Source organism: Dermacentor variabilis, chromosome 1 (genome assembly GCF_050947875.1).
Source record: "Dermacentor variabilis isolate Ectoservices chromosome 1, ASM5094787v1, whole genome shotgun sequence".
Taxonomy (NCBI): Eukaryota; Metazoa; Arthropoda; class Arachnida; order Ixodida; family Ixodidae; genus Dermacentor; species Dermacentor variabilis.
In genome coordinates, this window is record NC_134568.1 from 88,241,270 (window position 1) to 88,262,663 (window position 21,394).

Consider the following 21,394-nt stretch of genomic DNA (forward strand, 5'->3'; position numbering starts at 1 on the left):
TTTGGCCAAGCAAAATTTTTATGCCGGCTGGCACAGTTTTGTGTCACCACAGACTTCACAAACTGGGTGTGTATTACCTCAGTCTAACAATCAAAATCTTGCTTCGAATAAAAAGGCTCATATGTGCGCTTCATGCTCAGCACACTCATTGCACAACCTATGCAAGATACAATGCCATCTGGACACTCATGCCTTCAGTTTCTAGCACACAATTCCACTTCCGTTTGTAATTTAATTTAACACTGTCACAGCTTGTCTAGGTTACTGCCACACCACCTGCTGTGTTTTCGTTGTGGACTCTGAGCTGAATGGTGACTAACAAAACATGACAAGTTGTACCAGACCATGTAAGTGCCACTGAAAGTTAGGAGAACGTCATGCAAGTTTTTGTATTAAAAGATGTAGCTTTGATCTGACTCATGTCAAAATAACCATAATGTTGTGACTGAGCTGCATTTGTACGGTTGAGGGTGCATTGGCTAATTATTAAATAGTATAAATTATTTGTAGCAAGAGTATCAGGCATTTGAAAGTAACAAAATAATTCAATGGGTTAGAGCTATTAGTATTCAATTAAAATATCAATATATGTGCATATCTACCATTTAGGTAAACACTGCAGTGCCTCAGTGGCTAGGGCCTTCCATTGCTGAATGCAAGGTCCATTAGATTCAAGGCCACCATGGACGCATCAAATGCAAAAATTATCACCATACATAGCTCAGAATTCCATAGCCCCTAAGCCACCGTGGTGGGTGAATATGCAAAGCGCTAAATGCTGCACCTATCAGCAGTCTGAAGCAGTGTGAAAGTTTCTCCCACAGATTCTAATGCACACTCAAGGTAGCTTACCTGTACCATCTGGTTTTGATGCCAAGCTGGGAGGAAGCTGGGCAGACTTGAGCACAGAGGAAAGAGTACTCAACTCGGACTTGGTTGGTGTGCCCGCATTTGAGAGACACAGGCCACCAATAAGTACCATAATTAGGCTCTGAAAGTGGCAGAAAAAACAAAATGCAGATATACTCCAACTGTGCTAAGAAAATTTATATATAACAAATTTGTGACAGCATTATGAATATCTAGTTTGGATGATAAATCTTACCCAGTTGAACTCACTTATAACAATACTCAAATGCCAAAAAAATACCTTTGTGATAATCTATAATTGCTATAACTGTGTTGCGAAAAAAAAAAAAAGCAGAGGGGACAAACATCTAAACATTTTATTTAGACAAAAGGAGGTACAGTCGAATCAACTTACAGCATTACTTGTTTTAACAATACTCGGATGTAACAATGAGCAGCCCTGGCACTGAACTTCTGTGTGTGCTATGGTAAAATAAACCACTTACTACATATGTTTCCATGCTGCATTGCTGGCTATAACAATTAAATCTGGCTACTAAGTGTCTGCGCTGAGAAGAAAAGGGATGCGAAATTGATGAAAAGGAGAAAAAAAAAAAGGCGAGCCGCCAGACCCGCTGCAAGCTACAAAAAGAAGGTACACCTTCGTTGCATCGCCCTACACATCACTAGACTGGTGCGCCCCTCTCCCTTCCACCTCTCCAATACATGAGTCAACTGCACTGACAATGGAGAGGTGGAAGGTAGACAGGCGAGAAGCACGAGAGGCTAGCAATGCGTAGGGAGATGCAATGAAGGCATCCGTGTGAGGTTGGAGGCAGCCCACTTTTTTTCTCAAGGATTTTTTTCCTTCTTTTTCCTTTCAGCGCAAAACACCCAGTATCCAGATTTAATTGTTACACTCAAACTGCGTTATAACAAAACAGGATATAATGAAATAACAGATATATAGAAGCAAACGAACTTCCCCTTCAAATCCCCATAGATATCCATGTATTTAAAACCTTGTTTTAACGAAGTAAAAATGTCCTGCCAATAGATATAACGAACTACCATTCGTCTCCGACACCACAATATATCCGACAATTGCATGCCACGCACAGTCGCGAGCAAAAGTTTGGAGACTACAGCATCAGCAAAAATTCAAATATATTCAAGTGCTCCGTGGTATGGAATTGGTTTATTACATTGTATTGGTCAAACAAGCGCATGTAGGCTTGCGCTGTTGATTTCAGCCGGAATGCCCAGACAGCAAAAAAATAAAAAAAATGACAATAATAAATAAATAAATAATCGCGGCACCTTTGGTCCCCAAACTTTTGCTTCGTGACTGTACATCACTTTCCGCCAGGTTCGGCACTCATTCACTGCGGCAGTTCAAAACTCCCACTTCTCCGCATCAAATACGCCATCGAGCAACACTGGTCTTTCTCACTATTGCACATGGCTGTGCACAAGCAGCGGCTCCCTATCACTATGGTCCCTAGAACCATACTATCGCACTTCTCCACTGACCTCTCTCTCTCGCATGCGTCTGGCTGCGCAAGCCAGCACATGCTGCGAGGTTACGCATGACGGTGCAATAGATTAGTGCATTCAGTAATGTGGAAAGTTGGGCAAGTTGGCGATTAATCATCATACATTGGTGGTGAAGCAACGCACTGACCATAATGATAAGCTAACCAGGGAAATAGTGGAAGCTTTTCACATTTACAAGAGAAGAGAGGGTTGTATCAGTCAACCATCTGTTCTTCTGGGCCATCGTGAGGTTTCCTTTTTAAAGAACACTACGAAAAAGAAAGAGGAAAAAAAACTGTGTAATAATAATTTTGTTAGGGGTGCAACAAATAGCATAGGATTGCACACCATGATAGATAGGCTGCCTATCTTTGACGCCCGGGTATGTGTGGTGGACAAATGAATTTGAAAATGCTTTTAATCTGGCTTCGCCTACATTTGAAGTGTGAGGGTGCACAGGCATATAAATATGAAGTATTTGTTCTGAAATAAAGTAGTTGCGAGTGCAGCGAGTGTCGTGTTTTGTTGTGTGTCTTCGCGTTGTCAGTGTGCAGCTTCACCACCAATGCATGATTAGTGCATTCACTCATACTGCGCACCGAGCAGGCAGGCGCAACTGGGCGTGGACTCCGAGATCTCCCCACTACAATTTCGGGGTAACATGCAAACCTGCGTGGCCATGTGACAAATTAGTGCATTCACTTCTTTCTCTGAGGCACGCAGGCAGCTGCAGTTAGGCCTGGCCTCCCAAGATTTCCCTGACGCAATCTTAGGGCTCGTGCTACGCTGCGCGAGCTGTGCCACGCTGTGCTGCTATGCATGGTGGTGCAAAACATTTGTGCATTCACTCCTGTCCCTTCCTGCAGCACGCTGAGCAGGGCCTAGCAGCTGCACGTGGCCTCCGAGATTGCATTGGCACCAGTGTAACCTCGTCGGCAACGAGCCGACCAAGCCAAGTCGGTGTGGCAAAGTTTGCTTGCCTCCTCAATCACACAGCGGAGCGCTGTGTTGTGTGACACGTGTTGCTCGACTGCGACGAGCCACGAGGAAAGCGGAAGTGAAAGACCATCATAATGGAACAGAAGGCAGCTGTCTAAAAGCTGTTGCATTAGGTGCCAAAAAGTTCAGTGTCACACACCAAAGATTCTTTTGTTGTTTTCTTCAAATTTCATCGCATGTGTGGCCGTGTAGCAGTTCCGGAGCCGCAAACCCACATTCTTATTTCCATGCTTATAATAGGGCACCTCAGTGGGCATATATTGCAGTAAATGACAATAATGGATATAGCAAAGGAACAAATATAACAAAATAATTTCGGCTCCTCCTCCAACTTTGTTATAATGAGGTTCGAGTGAATAACTGGTAACACTACGTGGGAGCATTACAGTAAGCAGTTTATTTCGCCTAGAACACATACAAAAGTTGACTGTACATCGGCTGCTCAATGTTACATCCAATATATTGTTAAGGGCCCCTCTCCAGGTCTGGCCATTTTGAGCTGAGAAGCGCAGTGCATACCAGTGTGTCGGAACGGAACGAAAACCAAATCGAAAAGGGAAAAAAAAATCCGATATTCTTGCCCGGAACAAAAACATAACCGAAATATTATTTTGTTTCGGAATGAAACCAAAATATTTTTATTGGTTTTCGGTTCAAGGGGAAAGTCTGTAATCCAAGCGATAGCTGGTTGAGTGCTACACTAATCTAAGCCTGCCATTCGGTGCAGGCGTGTAGCCAGGACTTTTTTTTTTGGGGGGGGGAGGGGGGGGGAGGGAGGGCTTTGGCTTGGTCTGCTTGAAGGCGTGTAATATTATGTACTTGTCTGGGGCGGGCATTCAAAGGATATGTGCCTTTGTTCATAGGTGACGGGCCAGGCATAAAAGGGAGCAGGGCACCTGCCAGAAATATTTCAAAGGGGGGTAAAGCCCAGTCAGCGCCCCCTGGTTACGCCACTGGTTCAGTGCGCTGGCAGATCAGCATTGTAGCAAAACCCAGGGCTTGCGCGCTGAAGAGCTTATTGTTTCATTTTCTAGAGACAGCACTTTGTCACCAAAGTTTTATCGTTCATTTATGTTTATGAACATGATCACAGAATTCAGAATACCCTCATTGAGAAAAATAAATATGGTGCGACCTAATGGACCTCAATAAAGCTATTCCATCCATCCATCCAGAGCAGAACCGGAATGCAACATCTTTCAGTGGAACGAAACTAAAACCAGGACGAAAGACATTTGTTCCGACAACCTGCTGCATGCAATGCAACACCTTGCTGTATACAAGCTAATGATTGTGTAAGCAAAATATTACACTGCTATGCGCCGTGAAAACAGCTGAAATTTCAAACCAAACTGTGCACCCTTCTCCTCACAGGTAACGTGCTTCAAGCCGGAGAGTCAATGTCATTTGCACAAGTGCAGCTATGTTGTTCGCAGTGCTGTGCCGTCACTCACAGTGACACACGACAGAATTATTCAAGACAACAGCAGTTATTTGTTTGACCAGTTGCTTCAATAGATGAATTAAAGTTTAGAGAAACAATAAAACACAAAAACCGAATGTCTGCATGTCTGTTTTATTTCGTACAGTAGCAAGAGAGATGTACTTCCATTTCGTCTGCTTGTTCCCACGTCGTGCAGTCAAGCGAGCAGACAACGAAACTGTCATTTTCTACCATGTTCCAGCACAATCATATTCTTTGATCCACTTGCATCTACCTCAGTGTTTATGAGGCACAAACTTATACAGGGTGTCTACCAAGTTGACATTTCCAAATTCCCTGAGTTTTCCAGGTTTTCCCTGAGTGCCTTTGCACATTTCCCTGAGTGATGCAGAACTATGTTTTGTGTCAAGACGGGCTGAAAACATATCGCCTGATTCTGTCACCTTCGAGTAAGCACATGAAAAAAATAATAAAGCGACTTAATCCAATTTGAATACTAAGGAGTAGTGTTTATTCAGAAAGAGAATAGAAGGCAGGGGTTAGTAAAATGCACAGCAAATAAAGTGTCTTCGAAAAAAATTGCAAATGAAGTCAGACATTCACAAATACGAATAAAAAGGAGATGCACATAGAAGCAAATATATTCGAATATGAGCTATTTCTATCAACTGATAGCAAGCTCAGTGGTATGAGGCCCGAACTCTGTCACAATTGAGATTCTCTCTCAACCGCTCGTAAGTCAACCTCAACTGTCCTGACATACTCTCAGCCCAAGCATGACGCCTGAGTGTTGTGTTTCACTGCTTTAACAAGTTTATTTTGGTTTGGATGAGGGACACCTGCATCTCGGCATCAGCCAAAACTTTGTTTTTTGAGCTCAATCTCTTTCAAAACGGTGGCAGCAAGCTTCCTTTCCCGTTTATTCCTCAATGCGTACATCATTTCTGTTCTTGTCCTCCTTCTGCCACTCGTTCGCCCCAAGGACCATTTGAAGCATTTTGGTCAGTTGCACAGGCCACGGCCGATTTTTAGAACTCCTTAGAGGTCGCGAATATGTTCGAAAAATCGGCCAGTTGGAAAAAAAATAAATGCGTGCCATTTACTGCCCTTAGGGGCTCAAACCGCCACAGGCACGTTCGAAAACACTCTGAAGGCCTGTCGGTACACATATTAGGCATATCGGCACATGTACTGTGACAGAAAATACCGGGTGCACGTGTGTATAATTAAGGAATACATACTGTTTTCCGTGGCAATAGCCCCTTCCCATGCATGTTATGCTTCACTGCAATACTTTTGCGTATGCTTCACCATGTAACATTTCTGTACAGAGGCGAAGCTAAGTTTCGGGAACCGGCATTATGCAACGCGCCGTGTTTTCTAAATTTCTCAGCCAATCGCGAGGAACCCAAAGGCGGAGTCCATGCCATTGCTGACAGCAGCTAATTCTTCTAATAAAAAACTCGGCACCCAACGGCAAGAAGCTTCATAGCGAACGTCGAAGCAGCTAGGCCTAGCGTTGCCGCAGTGGTGGCAACGGCTGCCAGCGGATCCGCGTGCGAGAGTGCCGGTTCGAGGTGTCGAAGTAACCAAAACGGCGGCGGTGGTGCCTTTGATTATTGCCGTTTCGGACCTGCGGTCAGGGCAAAACGTCCGGAAAATCGGACGGCGAAGAGTTCTTGTGTCTGAAATTGCACACGTTCTGATAAGTTGATTCTATGGGGTACGTGGCGGTGCCGCGAAGCCGTCCAAATTATCGGGAATCCGCAAAGTCGGTCGTTGAGTACACACTGGCAACTCCTCCAGCCGACGACAGGGTGTCAAAGACGATTCATTACGATTCCTGTCTGTTGCTCGAGCCAGCATTACCGCGACTTTCGACACTTTCAATAAAATTGCCACTAATTTTCCCTGATAGAGGCCCAAATTCCCCAAGTTTTCCCTGACTTTTTCCAGGCTACTCAAAATCCCTGAGAATTCCCGGTTTTCCCAGTTGGTAGACACCCTGTTATATTACCAAAAATCCGGTGTCAGCAGTACAATGACGCAGTGTATCACGGTAAGCATCCATGAGCTGGGCTGGCCTGCCCAAACATGCGCGCACTGAGGGATCCAGTTTGCAGAACCAGCCAAACTACAACACAAGTGCTCTCGTGCACAACTCGCAAGATCATGCACAGAGTGAAACAAAACAAACACAACAGCTTGCAGGCTTATGCGCAAGACAGTCACTGGAAGTTTCCCACGCAGCAAAACGTGATAAAAAAAAGTTTAAAAAAAGAAGGCAGGGACAGTGACATGTGTGTGACGCAATTCTCTGGCTCCGGTGTGGGAGAATGCAGGGAAGGAATTTTGCTTGTGGAGGCTTGACGGGGCAAGTGGCGAATGTGTCAATGTTGGCAGTGAAGCTCGCCTCCTGAAATCATGGGTTCATAACGCTTCAAATACTTCTATCTCTGCTAATAATTAACTAACTTGAAAAATTCTTGTGGTAGAACACTCCCTAGAAGGCTAGTAACAATTTTCAGCATATAACCAAAATCTGCTATGCGACCTGGTGAGGGGACCTTTAAGACCAGTATCATTATAAGTGGGTTCGGCTGTACTAACTTTTAATGCTCGCAAACTGTTTTCATTTCTCCATCTTCCCTTATATAAGCTAATGTGCACCCATGTAAATAAATGCTTCATGCATTATGAGGATGCTCGACTCTCACATTCCCTAAAGTCCCGTCTACCCCACTCGGCTCTCACGTCTCGTGATGCCCAGTTTCCCCGCGTGACACGTAATCTTGGAAGTCAGTGTTGCATTTACAATTAGAGACAGTGCGAGTGCTCTGATGCAAGCTCCACCTGACAGCAAGGATAACTAGCAAGAGAAACTTACTTCTTTTTCGGCTGCGAGACATCAGTGCGTGCGGATAGATCACGCACTCGTCAGAATGCTCCCCAGGACTACCGTAAAAACTGGAATATAGGTCGAACTTTTTTTCAACAAACATTGCGAAAAGTCAACCCTCGTCTTATATACCGGACATTGGCGGAAAAACTATGGAAGTCTTGCAATAATGGGGAGATGAAGTAAACAGCCGCCATCAACAGCAGCGTGACGTGGCGACATTGTGGCACCGCCAATTTGCGTTTCCATTTTCACAAAGTTATATTGCTTCAAGGCTGCTTTTCCATATTTTGTTTAAGAATGAGCAGAAGCCGACGGCAATTCACCGTCGCCTTCAAGAAAAAGGCGATCGAGTACGCGGAAGCCCACGGCAACCTGGTGGCACAGCGCGAATTTGGAGTATCCGAAAAGAGCATTCGGTACTGGCGGAGGCAGAGGCAGCGTATCACAACTTGCAGCAATCAAAAGAAAACGTCATCCACAACTTGCAGCAACCAAAGAAAATGACCGCAGTGTATCCAAAACTGGAAGACAAGGTTGCGGAGTTCGTCCGGGAGCTGCGTGTAAGATCGATGCCTGTGACCGGCGAATGCATTCGTTTAAAAGTGGTAGAGATCGCGAGCGCCTCTGGACCGACGAGGGCGCAATTCAAGGGCTCGCCATCCTGGGTGCGACGATTCATGAAGAGGAAGGGCTTTGCGCTGGACGGCACAGAGGACGATGCTCTATGGGACATGGGCAGCGTGAAGCACTTGTCACCCGACTCCAGTTCGGACGACTCTGATTCGGAGTAGCGCTTGCGCACTTCGTGCCCTTTTGCGTACTGTACAACCGGCCAATTTTTATCAGTATCGCGTGACCATCGACTTGGGTGTTTGTCAGCACCTTATCATCACGGCATGGAGTGGCGAAATAGCGAAAGTAAGTGCATGTGTACGCATGCGCGTATCTCGTTTGTTTCACCGCTCAGCGCCGTTAGTAAGGTGCTGACAAGCACACAGGTCGATGGTCGCGCGATACTGTTAAAAACTTGGCCAGGTGCACATGCGAGCAGCATTTAAATACTGTCACCACTGTGCAACCGGCTGAGTTGCATTTGTTTCAAGGTAAGGGTTGGTACTTTTGCCATTGAAAAAGATTTTTTTCATTTTTAGAATTGGTTAGTTGAGGGAAGTCGACCTATATTCCGGTCCGACCTATAGTCCGGTTTTTACGGTAGTTCACGGAAGGATTCCCATTCATCTTCAAAGAGTGGCACCAACACGGGTGAGCTTGGATGTGCTTTCATGGGATGACACACACGAATTACTTAGGCGGCAGTGTCAAATATAGGCAAACATTATTTGCTCGGTATCCTTGTGTGGCGAGTCAAAGTTCCTCGACTCCTTGGCGTTATCCATCAACATGTTCTGATCTGTGTGTGTATTTTGGCTTGCTGACATTGTTATATGAAAAAAGCCTCCCAGATCTTCTCTCTCGCACCCGCTCTTACTTGCACCTGCACACAAAAGCCAAACGCGTCCGGGAATTTTACGTACCACAGTACTTACTAGCAATTGTAAAGACGCCACCTGGCCGGGTTGCTGTATCTTGAAAGCTATCTACAAGGGGTACCGATTCCGTGCTGCGGTGTGTTTTCAAGGCGTAGTTTGCGATGATGCCGAGCGGCTGCACGAAGGTCAAGTCACTCGCTGCTGCTACCGCGTTTCGCACTGCAATGTTTTGACAGCGAGTTTCCGCGATAGTTGAGTGGGATGTGTTCACCATGCTTGTTAATTTAGTTACACTCGCGGAGAACTTTCTGTGGCAAAGAAGGGAAAGCTATGGAGGCAAAGCACACACAAGTGAGAGCACTTCTAAAATTGAGTCCCTCATTTAAATCCACGTTACTTTAGGCTGGGGAACAGAAAAAAAAAAACACCACAGAAGCACTCCGTACAGATGGTTAACCAGCAAAGCTGAAACATGCAGCCCTGGCGTTTATCACTGGGTTAATCCTAACAGTTCACTAAATGACGGCTTGGTAGGCTGCCGGATCCTCGGTACGCAGTTGTTGCTTGCGCTCGGCTGCCCGAGCCTGTTCTTGTGCCCGGGCTGCACCATCAGTACGGTGCAGAAGAGTTCATTCCCGGTTCTGCTCACAGCGTTGCTGATCAAAAGCTGCCTGCTTCTCAGGAGTATGTATGATGTGTGGCCTACCCATTTTGGAGCCAGAGGAAAACTGCTGCACGCGCGCTCAGCTGCGAAGGAGAGCAACAGCATCACTAATGGCGCAGCTAATCCAACACCACCAAGGCCTTTTCATTCCGATCCATAGCGTCATGTTACCTGGCCTGACTGACATTGAATCAAATGGGAATGCTCCCGAGTAGGCAACAGTGATTATGGCGTTGCCGCTTTCATCACGCCAGCCTTATGAATGGAAATTTCAGGTCAGGTAATGCGACGTCATGGATCAGGGTAAACTGGCCTTGTGCTATCTTGGTGGTGTTGGCCAATCGGGTGCCTTTTCTTTTTCTGCACATGCACATGGGGCTGCGACGGAGGAGTTTTAAGCATACAGGCAACCGACAGACGGGCAGACGAATCGGCTAGCCATATGCAGCTTCACTGTAAAAAAACAATAAATGACCTTTTGTATGTTCACACAACTATTTTGTCATGTCCTTTGTTATCAAAAGCAGTCTAGACCCCACAGCAACTCTTTGTACAGCTGATGACAGCAATTTGATGCAACCAAATTGTTTGCCATTACACAAATGTTCAGGCTGTGTTCCCAACACATGCAAGTTCACCAAAACATTATCCATCAGCAATTCTAGGTGCTCACAGAGCATAACATGATCTATGCAGAGAACAAGTCCCCTGAAGACATGCAGCAAAACTCACTTGTTGCAGAAGAGAATTTTCCCTATGTGCCTTCAGCCACCTCAGCAGTATCCGCAGGAGAATGCTGCAAGCATGGCCTGCAGTTGTTATCTGGCTCCGTGACACTGAAAGACAAAAAATTCACCAGTACTGCTTCTGAACAATTTAAAAAGTACGACAAACATTATTAATTTATTAAGCAGTTATAAGAATGCACCTGCTTTTAAACAGATGTTGCAAGTGCTAACTGCCTCGGAAAACAAATTCAATAACGCAACACACTGCTGGACTATCAAACTAGATTTACCAGCCCTTTGTAATAATCAAAGCACCTTCAATATGTTATGTATAGAAAGAAATCGAATCAGCTGAAATTGGCCACACAGGAAACAGCAGGCATTTATTTAATATTAACATTGGCTGGTATATTATGTTTAATGAACGTCAGTGCCCTAATAGCAACTGTTAACTCCTGTTTATTGACATCTGATTTGGCAATTTGATATTCAATACATATGAATATCCATTTCTCCCATAACATACAAATCTGGATACAGTGAAGCCCAGATGAGGCAAATTTCCATGGAAAAGGTGGCGGTCAGCTGGCTACTCAGTCACAAATATGAGTAGTATTTTCTTTTGCTGAAAGCTGGGAGAAACAATGCCACTGCACATGTGAAGCATGATACTCCTTTCCTTACAACTTGAAATGATGTAGCGAAGAATAGTGTGCTTCTAGGCTGCCTGGTGATTTATTAGCTCAACAAATAATGAAGTATATTTCCCCATGATAAAAATCACTTAACAAAAACCAATGTCTGGTTCCAATAACATTTCTTATTTCTGTTGGATAACAGGAATATTTCATTTTGCACCATTACATAACTACATTTTCCAAATGCAGTTTGTGGTGGCTATTGACCTACCACTCTTTTACATGCTGTTCAGTGAAGCAGGTCATCATTAATGAACAGCATGACAGCACCACAGGGAATGGATGAATTATTAAACCTTTGGCCCTATCCACCTCACTACCTTGCTACTTTTTAAATATAGAAACAAATTCTGAATTCGATACAATGCAGGCCACCAAATTAATATTTAGTTATTTTCCCATACATATTAGATCTTTTGAAGTGAACCAAGAATAAAGCAATGCCCTCTTCAACCTTGTACGCTTTCATCGAGTGGTCCATACGACATGGCTTGACCTCGCTTGATCTGCTATGGTTGTCCCTTCAGTGCCCGCCGCTGGACGCGATTTCTTAAGTTCAATCTAGCTCTGCCACCTCTTTCTCGAGCTTTTCCCATTCTCACTTACGCTCACTCTCACGTTCTTGATGCTCATGCTCCAGTGTTTCTTGTATCACCTCCCAAGCAACCTTAATGCTTTCATCATCACTGCCACTATCTTGAAGTGCCTTTTGGATAGCTGGCTTTTTCATCTTTTCATCCACCTCAACTCCTAATCGCACAATAACAACAAGTCTGACCTCGTCAACCTTCTAAGATCCATGGCAGCTGCCCCGACTGATGGTTAGAATTGTTTTCTTTAAATAATTTGCGCAAATACAAAATATGCAACAAATTCCCGATTCCTAGAACCATCAAAATAAACATTCAAAATTTAAAGTCTGGTGAATCAAAAGGAGAAAACCACGCGCTCATTCACGGATGCAGCACCACGCCATCCAGTTCATTGGTCCGCTGTTCCCGTTTATTCAGGACTCTCTGGGTCGAAGGCTCTTTCTTCTTCGCTGTTCCCAGTTCCTCAGGACTTCTTTGGATGAAGGTTCATACTTACCGCTGTCACCAGTTATGAGATCTTGCCGTTGAGTGCGGGAGTTGACCGACGTTGAGGAGTATATTGAGAACTGAAGGTTTATTTACATTATTTACAGTAATAACACAAAGTAATGAACAGTCATAAAGTCATCGATGGCTGGCAGCAAATCGGACGCTGCGGCCCGTGGTAAGAAGAATGAAAAACGAATGAATTAATGAATGAAAGAATGAATGTCTCTTCTCCCTGTTTCTCACTTTTAACCCCTTCGGTCTCTCGGGGTCATGTCATTTTCAGCCAATTGTCGAGCCAGCTCAGGAGTTGTCACTTTCTTCCAATGGTAGGTGCCCGTGCAAGTGCCGTCACATTCAACCCATGGGGTCGCTCCAACGGCTCCACTGTCTGATGGGTGACTTGCCACCGGCGTTGCCTCCTTGCCTACAAGCGCTCAGCTGGAAGAGACGGGTTGTTCTCGAACAACCTTTCAGAGCCACACAACAGCTTTGCTTGGGACCAAAATCGGCTACCTAGAACTGTGCCAGCCTCCCGTTGCACTTTCGGGAACAGTCAAGCAGGGGGGGGGGGGGGTAGACAATAGTCGACGTGTGGCGCATGAGGTGGGGGTCGCCAACCTGTCGGACAGGTCCGGGAACGTGGTAGAGGCACCCCGGCGCACCATAATTGGAATGTGATGACGATTGGATGTGGTCGGAGGACTCGAGTAATGCCAGGAAAACTATCAAACTATGTCAAACTATCTGCTTATAAATCCCTAGTACAATCTTTTATCAAATCAGCCCATACAAATTACAGAATCCTAACTAGGTATAACTTGTTAAACATTTAGAAAATGTAAATAATCATCAGCACTTTAATTCATATACAGTCACCGACTGATTTTTCGGACTCCGAAAATTCGGACATGCTCGGTTATTCGGTCTGCTTCGCGGCACCGCCATTTTCCCCATAGACCATAATGTATAACTGCCAAAAGTTCGGACACTTTGCAACGTCTCGTCAGATTTTTCGGACACTCCTTGAGCCACCTCGATCGAGAGCACCATGCATCGACTGACCGGTGCACAGTTCGACTTGCTGAACGCCATTTTTATTTTGAACGGAGCCTCCTTGCTGCCCCACAAAGTGGCGCTACTGCAAATCCCCACTCTTCATCATCGTTTCTGCCTGGTTCGTGGCCACAGCAGTTCCGGTCTCAGCTTAGTAAGCCATGCCAAGACAATCCAGCAGCTGATTTCTTTCTTCATGCACGACACTGTGAGTAGGCCACATTTTTCGTTTGTGCGACTGGTGTCAGCGTGATGACGTGGTGGTGTTTAGTGTTTGCATTTGTGTGATGTGTCGAGGTTGTGGTGATCCAACGTGGCATACGGAAACATCGCGTCAAGTGTCTAATGGCGCCGACAGTGCCCCCGCAGACTGCGCTGGGGAATGCCGGCAAGTGGGTGCTGGGAGGCCTAGGATTTGTCTCCTTCCGATGTGCTCCCTACTGACGCCTAAATTGTTCTCCCGAGACCTGCGCAGTGGTTGCATTGCGATTCCGGACACCGTCTCATTTGACAGTTTCACAGGTGCTGACACTGCTGTACTGACATGCACAGAACTCGACAACAGCGAGATTATTCGTCAGGTTTCTGCTGCATCGCCGGATGATGACTCCAAGTCGGAAGATGACGGACCACGTGCTACGCTGCCGTCGCATGCGGAGCGTGTACAAGCAGTGACTGTGCTGTTAGCCGCCTATAGTGACCGTACGACCCTCTCCGAGATTTAGGCTTATGTGATTGCGCGTAAACGGAACAGCGTGCAACGGCGCATTCACAATTTCTTTAGGCCTACTGCTGAGCCCGAATAAGTGCGTGAAGTAAAGGATTTTTTTTCTTAGTCTGCTTTTTCGGACACCTGTTTATTCGAACATTTCCACAGTCCCCGTGAGGTCCGAGCAAACGGTCGGCAACTGTACTCCAAACACTTGCATCACATCCACATCAGTGCAACTGCACTGCCCATTAGTGTATGCATCCTGACTTTGATATTTGGGTGTGTGTCCTCGCCGCTGCAATGAAATTATGTTTTTTTTTTACTTTATCATGGTAATATAAAAACCAAAGACTATCTTATATCTCCGGACCAGCATTCAAACACGTAGAATTATTGAATTTCTGGGCTTTTAAGCGCCAAAACTGTGATCTGATTATGAGGCATACCGTAATAGGGGACTCCAGATTAATTTTGTCCACTTGGAGTTCTTTAAAGGGGTCCTGAACCACTCCTCGGACTCATTGAAATAACAGTATGAGGATAGCACACATTGTTGTGAAAATCTTGGCCAAGTTTTGCTGTCGTACGCAGTGCATGGAGCTCACAAGTGCAGCATGAAGTCACTTTTCTCTGAAACGCTCTCTTTTCAAGTGAAGCTTGCTCCTCAGTCTCTTTCTTCTGGGCGTTTTATTTCGTAATAAAGCAGATTCCCATACGCAGCTGCTATTGGTAGCTGCAATCTGCTTCGGTATGGTTCGAGAAAGCCTTAGTCAACATCTTATCGACTTCTCTTGTTCTCCACTTGTTCTTCTTCACCTACTATGTAGCATAGATACTGCGGCCGCCACGGGGTGCCGCGACGAGTCCACTGGCTAAGCACACTGCGGCTTGCTGAGGACAACCGCGTTTGGCTTATGTTAGGCACATTGTAGGCACCAAAATTGCAAATGTGGCATCTAGATTAACACCCAAAATGAAATTTGGACTGCGTGCCACGGTGACATTTGGAAGGCGGAAAATTGGGCACACCCCGCTCCACTGTAGCCTTCGCAGTGAAAGGCATTGAAGGAGGAGCAGAAGCACCACAAAGGCCATGTTTATTGCCAATAACTCCGCCTCTGCTGATTGCAGTTAAGTACTTATTGCAGCAAAATATGTCTCAGATAGCCTACTTTAACTTCAAATGCATTTCTCCTCTTCAATAAAAAGTAGTTCAGCGTCCCTTTGACCCTTTACTGACAATTGTTACCTACAGGCAACATACCAGAAAAATACTATATTTACACGATTGTAAGTCGACCAATTTTTCTAAATTTGAAAATCTTAAGTGGGGGGGTCGACTTACAATCGAAACCAAAACATGGCACCACTAAAAAGACGAGACCAACGGGATCTACAACGTAGTTACAATTTTATGCTTGCTCTATGGCCCTACCCGTAGCTTTTCGCTATCCCGCGTGTTAGCTTTTCGAAAACGTTTTTCTACTTTTTTGAGAGTTTTACAGTGTAGACAACACTCATGGGGGGATCGATAGTTGATGCAAGCACCGCTGTTCCATTCGCGGCAACAACCTCAGAACGGCGGCACTTGTGGGGAGTGTCGGTAGTTCATAGAAGAGCAGACACCGCTCACGGGTTTTTCTCTGTAGTTAGACCAAAGGCATTAGTCTGACGCGTTTGACTTGACTGCCGGCTGCGTGCTACTTTCATGCTTCTTCAGTCATCATGAGTGCTCCAGGCCCACTAATCATTCGGCGCTCGTTCACAGCAGCGTTCAAGAGGGCACTTGTTCACAACAGCGTTCAAGAGGGCTGCCATCCTTTACGCCGAAGAAACAAGTCACTGTGCAGCGATGTTTCTGAACAGGTGATGCAAGAGTGGCGACTGCAGCGAAGTGACATTTTCACTTGTGACGGCGAGTGAGGAATTTCCCACGTGCCGAAGTCTGGACGCTTTCCAGAGCTGTAGGCCAAGCTTGCGGCATGCGTCGCTGAAATGCGTGATCGGTCCTTGCCAGTGAAGTGCGACATGGTCATGAAACAAGCCCGAATCTTCGCCTTTTAAGGCGAAGATTCGGGCTCACCGTGAGTACAACAAGTGGCTGGCGGCAGAAGACAGCGAACTGTACACCAACTGGACCTCTCAAAAGAGCCTCCCTGACGGCTGCGTGTGGTTAGATGCATTCGGCGTGGGCTGCTATTCCACAATATGTCGTGGTGCGGTCATTTACCAAATGTGGAATTTCGCTGGACGACGGCGCGCTGTAGGACCGTAGCAGCGCTGACGATGGCAGCACTAGTTAAGACGAGTAGTCCAGTGCATGTCAGCTACTAATAATTTGCATTATCGAATGCACCCTTGGGTATGCTCTTTTTTTTTTTCCTGTCACGCGATATGGGGGGTTCGACTTACATTCGAGTTGACTTACAATCGTGTAAATACGGTAATAATAATAAATTTCCCGCCGAGTTTTGTATTGAGTACCAATTCCTGGCTAAATGTCTTCGGCCAACACTGAATGACAAGCAGCAGGCGCCATTTGTTGGTTTATACAGGCCAAGATGAAACTTTGACAGTTGACAAGCTATCTTTTGCAAGTGCAGTCAGAGGAGACAAACCAATGCAAGAACTCTGTATGCAGCAGTGTCACACAAGTGATGTAAAACAAATGAAATCTACACCTATGGTTCACACATATGATGAACGCTGCCAGTACAAATTCCAAATGAAGCCATAGGTGGCTTGTGGTGAAGCCCACTTCCAGTTTTCTAGCTGGAGTTTGCCCACTATTGCTGAAACAGTTCCTGCCATATATATATATATTGTTACGTTGCTACATTATAATGTTACTTCACGCGAGAGAAAGTTTCTGAGGGCACATCGATGCAGTGAAGGCATCCAGCAGGCAGCACAGCAGGTTTTTTGCGGCACTGACAGAGCACACATACTGCAACGTAGTGGTGCACAGAACGGTATAGGCCTGGCCAGTAGAAGCAGCACCATACGCGGTCGTAAGTACGCTTAATGCCAAGGTGGGCTGCAGTAAGGGGCGTCATGCAACTGCTCTAGAAATTATGTGTGGAGATGGCGTTCTACCAGTAAAAATTCTGGTCCTTCAGGGCGTAGGCTGCGACGATAGAGAATGTCGCAGAGGGCGAACATGCGCAGTGTGGGCTCCGAATGTCCAAAATTGAGACATCGACGAGAACACGTAAGCAGTCATCACGGTGTTGTTCACTGCAGATGTTGTGCAGATCAGAAATCACCAGCACGCAAGAGTAGGTGTCATGCGCATCATATTCAGGGCAGTCGACAGAATGACGGGAGAGGCAGTCAGCATCTCTGTGCAAACAGCCTGACTTGTATAAAACAGCAAATGCATATTCTTGGAACCGTAGCACCCATCTACACACTCGTCCAGTGGGGTCTTTAAGTGAGGAGAGCCAGCATAAGGTGTGGCAATCGGTAACCACAGAAAATGTCCAGCCGTACAAGTAGAGGTGGAATTTGGCAGCTGCCCAAATTAACGGCAGGCACTCCCGTTCGGTAATTGAAAAATTCCTCATGGCCAGTGACAGGAGACGAGTGGAGTATGCAATTACACGCTCTGTGTTATGCTGCCATCGAACAAGTACAGCTCCAATTCCATGGCCACTGGCATTCATGTGAAGTTCAATGGTGGCAGACGGATCATAATGAGCCAACAATGGGGGAGCCATGAGGAAGCAAACAAGGGCAGAGAAGGCTTTGGTCTGAATAAGGCCCCATGTGAAAGCAACGTCCTTCTTAAGTCGGTGAATAGGTGAATGATTTCGGCGCAATTCTTGATAAAACGACGGAAATACAAGCATAGCCCAACAAAGCTTCTTTCGTCAGTGGCAGAAGACGGAACAGAAAAGTTCTGGACAGTGCGACTCTTGTCAGGGTCGGGTTGAACGCCACTGGCACTGATGAGATGGCTAAGAACGGTAATTTGACGACGTCCAAAGTGGCACTTGGATGAGTTCAATTGCAGGCCGGCGCATCACAAAACAGCGAGAAAAGCCGATAGACGCATTAGATGACTCGTGAAAGTTGGTGAAAAGACTGACATCGTCTAGATAATGCAGACATGTGGACCATTTATAGCCGCGAAGTAAGGTGTAGATCATTCTTTTGAAGGATTTCAGGGCATTACAAAGGCATAACCTTGAATTGGTAGAGGCCGCCAGGTGTTACGAAGGCAGCTTTTTCAGAGTCCATGCCATCTACCGAGATTTGCCAACAGCCTGATCAGAGGTCTATCGAGGAGAAGTACTTGGCTCCGTGCAAGCAGTCCAAGGTGCCATCAATACGCAGCAAGGGGTAGACATCCTTGCGTGTGATTTTGTTGAGGTGTCTGGAACACAGAAGCGCAAACTGCAGTCCCTTTTCTTGACAAGGACAACAGGTGACCCCCACGGACTACAAGATGGTTCGATAACGCCTTTAGTCAACAACTTATTGACTTCTCATTGTATCACTTGTCGTCCAGCATGTGAAACACGGTACCACCGGCGGCATATCGGATTGGCGTCTCTGGTGTAAATACGATGGGTAACCACCGATGTCTAGGCTAAAGGGCAGTTGTTTCCAAGAGACGGCACAGGTCAGCCACTCGTCCCGGAAGAAGATCAGGCGCAATCATCTTGCTAAGTTCGTCTGTGAGAGTCTGTGAAGCGGAGGTTCCTGTAAAGGGCGACGGAATTTCGGCATCAAGAGCCGATATCTCGCAATCGTTCACACGCAAGATGTCGCCCAAAGACATGCCCCTGGGAAGAAGTTGAGTCGAGCTGTTAAAATTAAGGAGAGGGAGTGAAGTCTGATTTCCTGTAACAGTGAGCACGGTATGAGGAACGGCCAAGTTTCTTTCAAGCAGTATGTCAGCAGTGGAATATAGTACATGGATGCTATCAGGAGCAGATGCGAACAACAGTAGAGTGACGTATGTAGTGGCTTCAGGCGACAGGCACGGATGTCTTCAGGAGAGCACAACTGTGGTTGTGTGACTGGTGGACTATAGCAGCCGTGGGGCAGTTCAAGCTGAATGACACTCGACGCGCAATCAAAGAGGGCTGAATGGGATGGCAAAAAGTAAGTGGAGTACGGCGACGGAATTTCGGCATCAAGAGCCGATATCTCGCAATCGTTCACACGCAAGATGTCGCCCAAAGACATGCCCCTGGGAAGAAGTTGAGTCGAGCTGTTAAAATTAAGGAGAGGGAGTGAAGTCTGATTTCCTGTAACAGTGAGCACGGTATGAGGAACGGCCAAGTTTCTTTCAAGCAGTATGTCAGCGGTGGAATATAGTACATGGATGCTATCAGGAGCAGATGCGAACAACAGTAGAGTGACGTATGTAGTGGCTTCAGGCGACAGGCACGGATGTCTTCAGGAGAGCACAACTGTTGTTGTGTGACTGGTGGACTATAGCAGCCGTGGGGCAGTTCAAGCTGAATGACACTCGACGCGCAATCAAAGAGGGCTGAATGGGATGGCAAAAAGTCTAAGTGGAGTACAGCGTCGTAAGGGCATTGTTCCAGAACAGCAAACAACACAGTCGTTAAGCGCCCCATGATGCCAATACGAGAGGTGCACATACCAAGCACTGTAGGCATTTCTCTGTCGGCAATGCGGAGGGCACCTGATACAGCAAGTGTGAGAACTTTGTTCAGGCGTCGGCGCAATTGGGCACTCCTCACAAATACGTGCGTGCCAGTGTCAATGAGTGCTGGGACACTGACGCCATCGACTAAAACGTCCATCAAGTTCTGTTTGGTCAACCAAGTGATCAGAGAGTTCTGCAATCGAGTCATCAATGCAGCTTCACCTCCAGGAGCTGCATCGCTTAGTTTTCCGAAGATGGGCATCAGGGCTACATTGGGGACGGTGGGCATGACGTCGGAATGACGACAAGAGACTGTTCCAAGGAGCACGAGCATCATTGTTTGGCTGTTGCGGTGCCATAGAGGCTGGTAACGATGCTCACTCTGTTCAGGGTGATAAAAACTGGTGAAAGGCAGTCACAGAGGGGAGGAGGCAGTACATTTGTTACAGTGACGAGCAACGTGACCGATACGCCAGCAGACAAAACAGATTGGCCGATCGTACGCGGTTCGCCACTCTATTGGATTTCAGTAGCGTGCAGGATACCACGAACCAGTCGATGGACCTGGATCATGAGACAGCTGTGAAGCGGCAACGGCACAAACAGAATGAACTCCAAGTTTAAAGAGTTCTTCGCGGACTATTAAATGGTGCTGTAGGCGAGTTGTTCGGCTCACTCGGGCAGCAAAGAAAGGCTGCAGGAGTCATGGCTTTAAGCTCTTGCCACACTATCCACATCAGTTCAACTGATGATGATGGTGGTTGCACTCCCAGCCTATCATCAAAAGAGGATGCCGCAGCTGTGTTCAGCAGACATGCAAATGGCTTTGCAATGCAGCGGCTCTTGGCCTGCTCAAAGAATTGACACTCTTTTATGACGTCCTGTACTGTTTCACAATTTTTTTTCACATTAGCATGTTGAAAGTATTATCAGCGATCCCCTTCAGTACAAGCCCAACCTTGTCTCACTCAGCCATATCGCTGTCAGCCTTACGGCACAGAGCCAGCACGTCCTGGATGTAAGAGACATACGATTCTGTGGACGACTGGGCGCGGATCACTAGTTCTTTCTTAGTGTGCTCTTCCCCCCAGAGGGATGGCCGAACAAGCCCCTCAGTTTCTGTTTGCATGTGTACCAGTCGTTAAGCTCTTCCTCGTAGTTGCCATACCACACCTTCGCCATGCCTTGTAGGTAGAAGACCAAGTTAGGCAACATAATCGTCAGATCCCATTTGTTGTGGGCGCTTACACACTCATATGTGGCGATGTAGTCTTGTATGTCGAGGTGGTCGGTGTTGCAGAACGTTTCTGGATCCCGCGGCTGAGCCAGCCCAACCGTCGGGCTTGTAGGCATTGATGTGGCCCGCACCATGTCGGGTCCTGTTTTGTTCGTCATGCAATAACTACCACGGAGCTCCGTTGTTTTTCGTGGGTACCCAGCACCTCCACCAATTTGTTACGTTGCAGAAGTCACATATAAAGATGTATTTACAATATTTACAAGAGAGACAACGATGCATAAACAAGATGGCTGTCGAGGCTGATTCCACCTTCACACGTCAAATCATTGCCTTCTGACTGGCGCCACTCTTGGTTGCACCGTAATATAGTA

General features: G+C 46.4%; 1 protein-coding gene across 4 annotated transcripts in view; it reads right to left on the bottom strand.

Annotated features, from left to right (window-relative positions):
- The window catches only part of poe (E3 ubiquitin-protein ligase-like protein poe), a 549,114-nt gene that overhangs the window by 507,138 nt on the left and 20,582 nt on the right, over positions 1 to 21,394 (bottom strand). For all 4 annotated transcript variants that reach the window (XM_075691124.1, XM_075691117.1, XM_075691109.1 and 1 more), the window contains exons 3-4: positions 10,617 to 10,720; positions 853 to 991 (exon numbers count right to left, since the gene is read on the bottom strand). In XM_075691124.1, the coding sequence (XP_075547239.1) occupies positions 853 to 991; positions 10,617 to 10,720 (243 nt within the window). The remainder of the gene's footprint in view (positions 1 to 852; positions 992 to 10,616; positions 10,721 to 21,394) is intronic.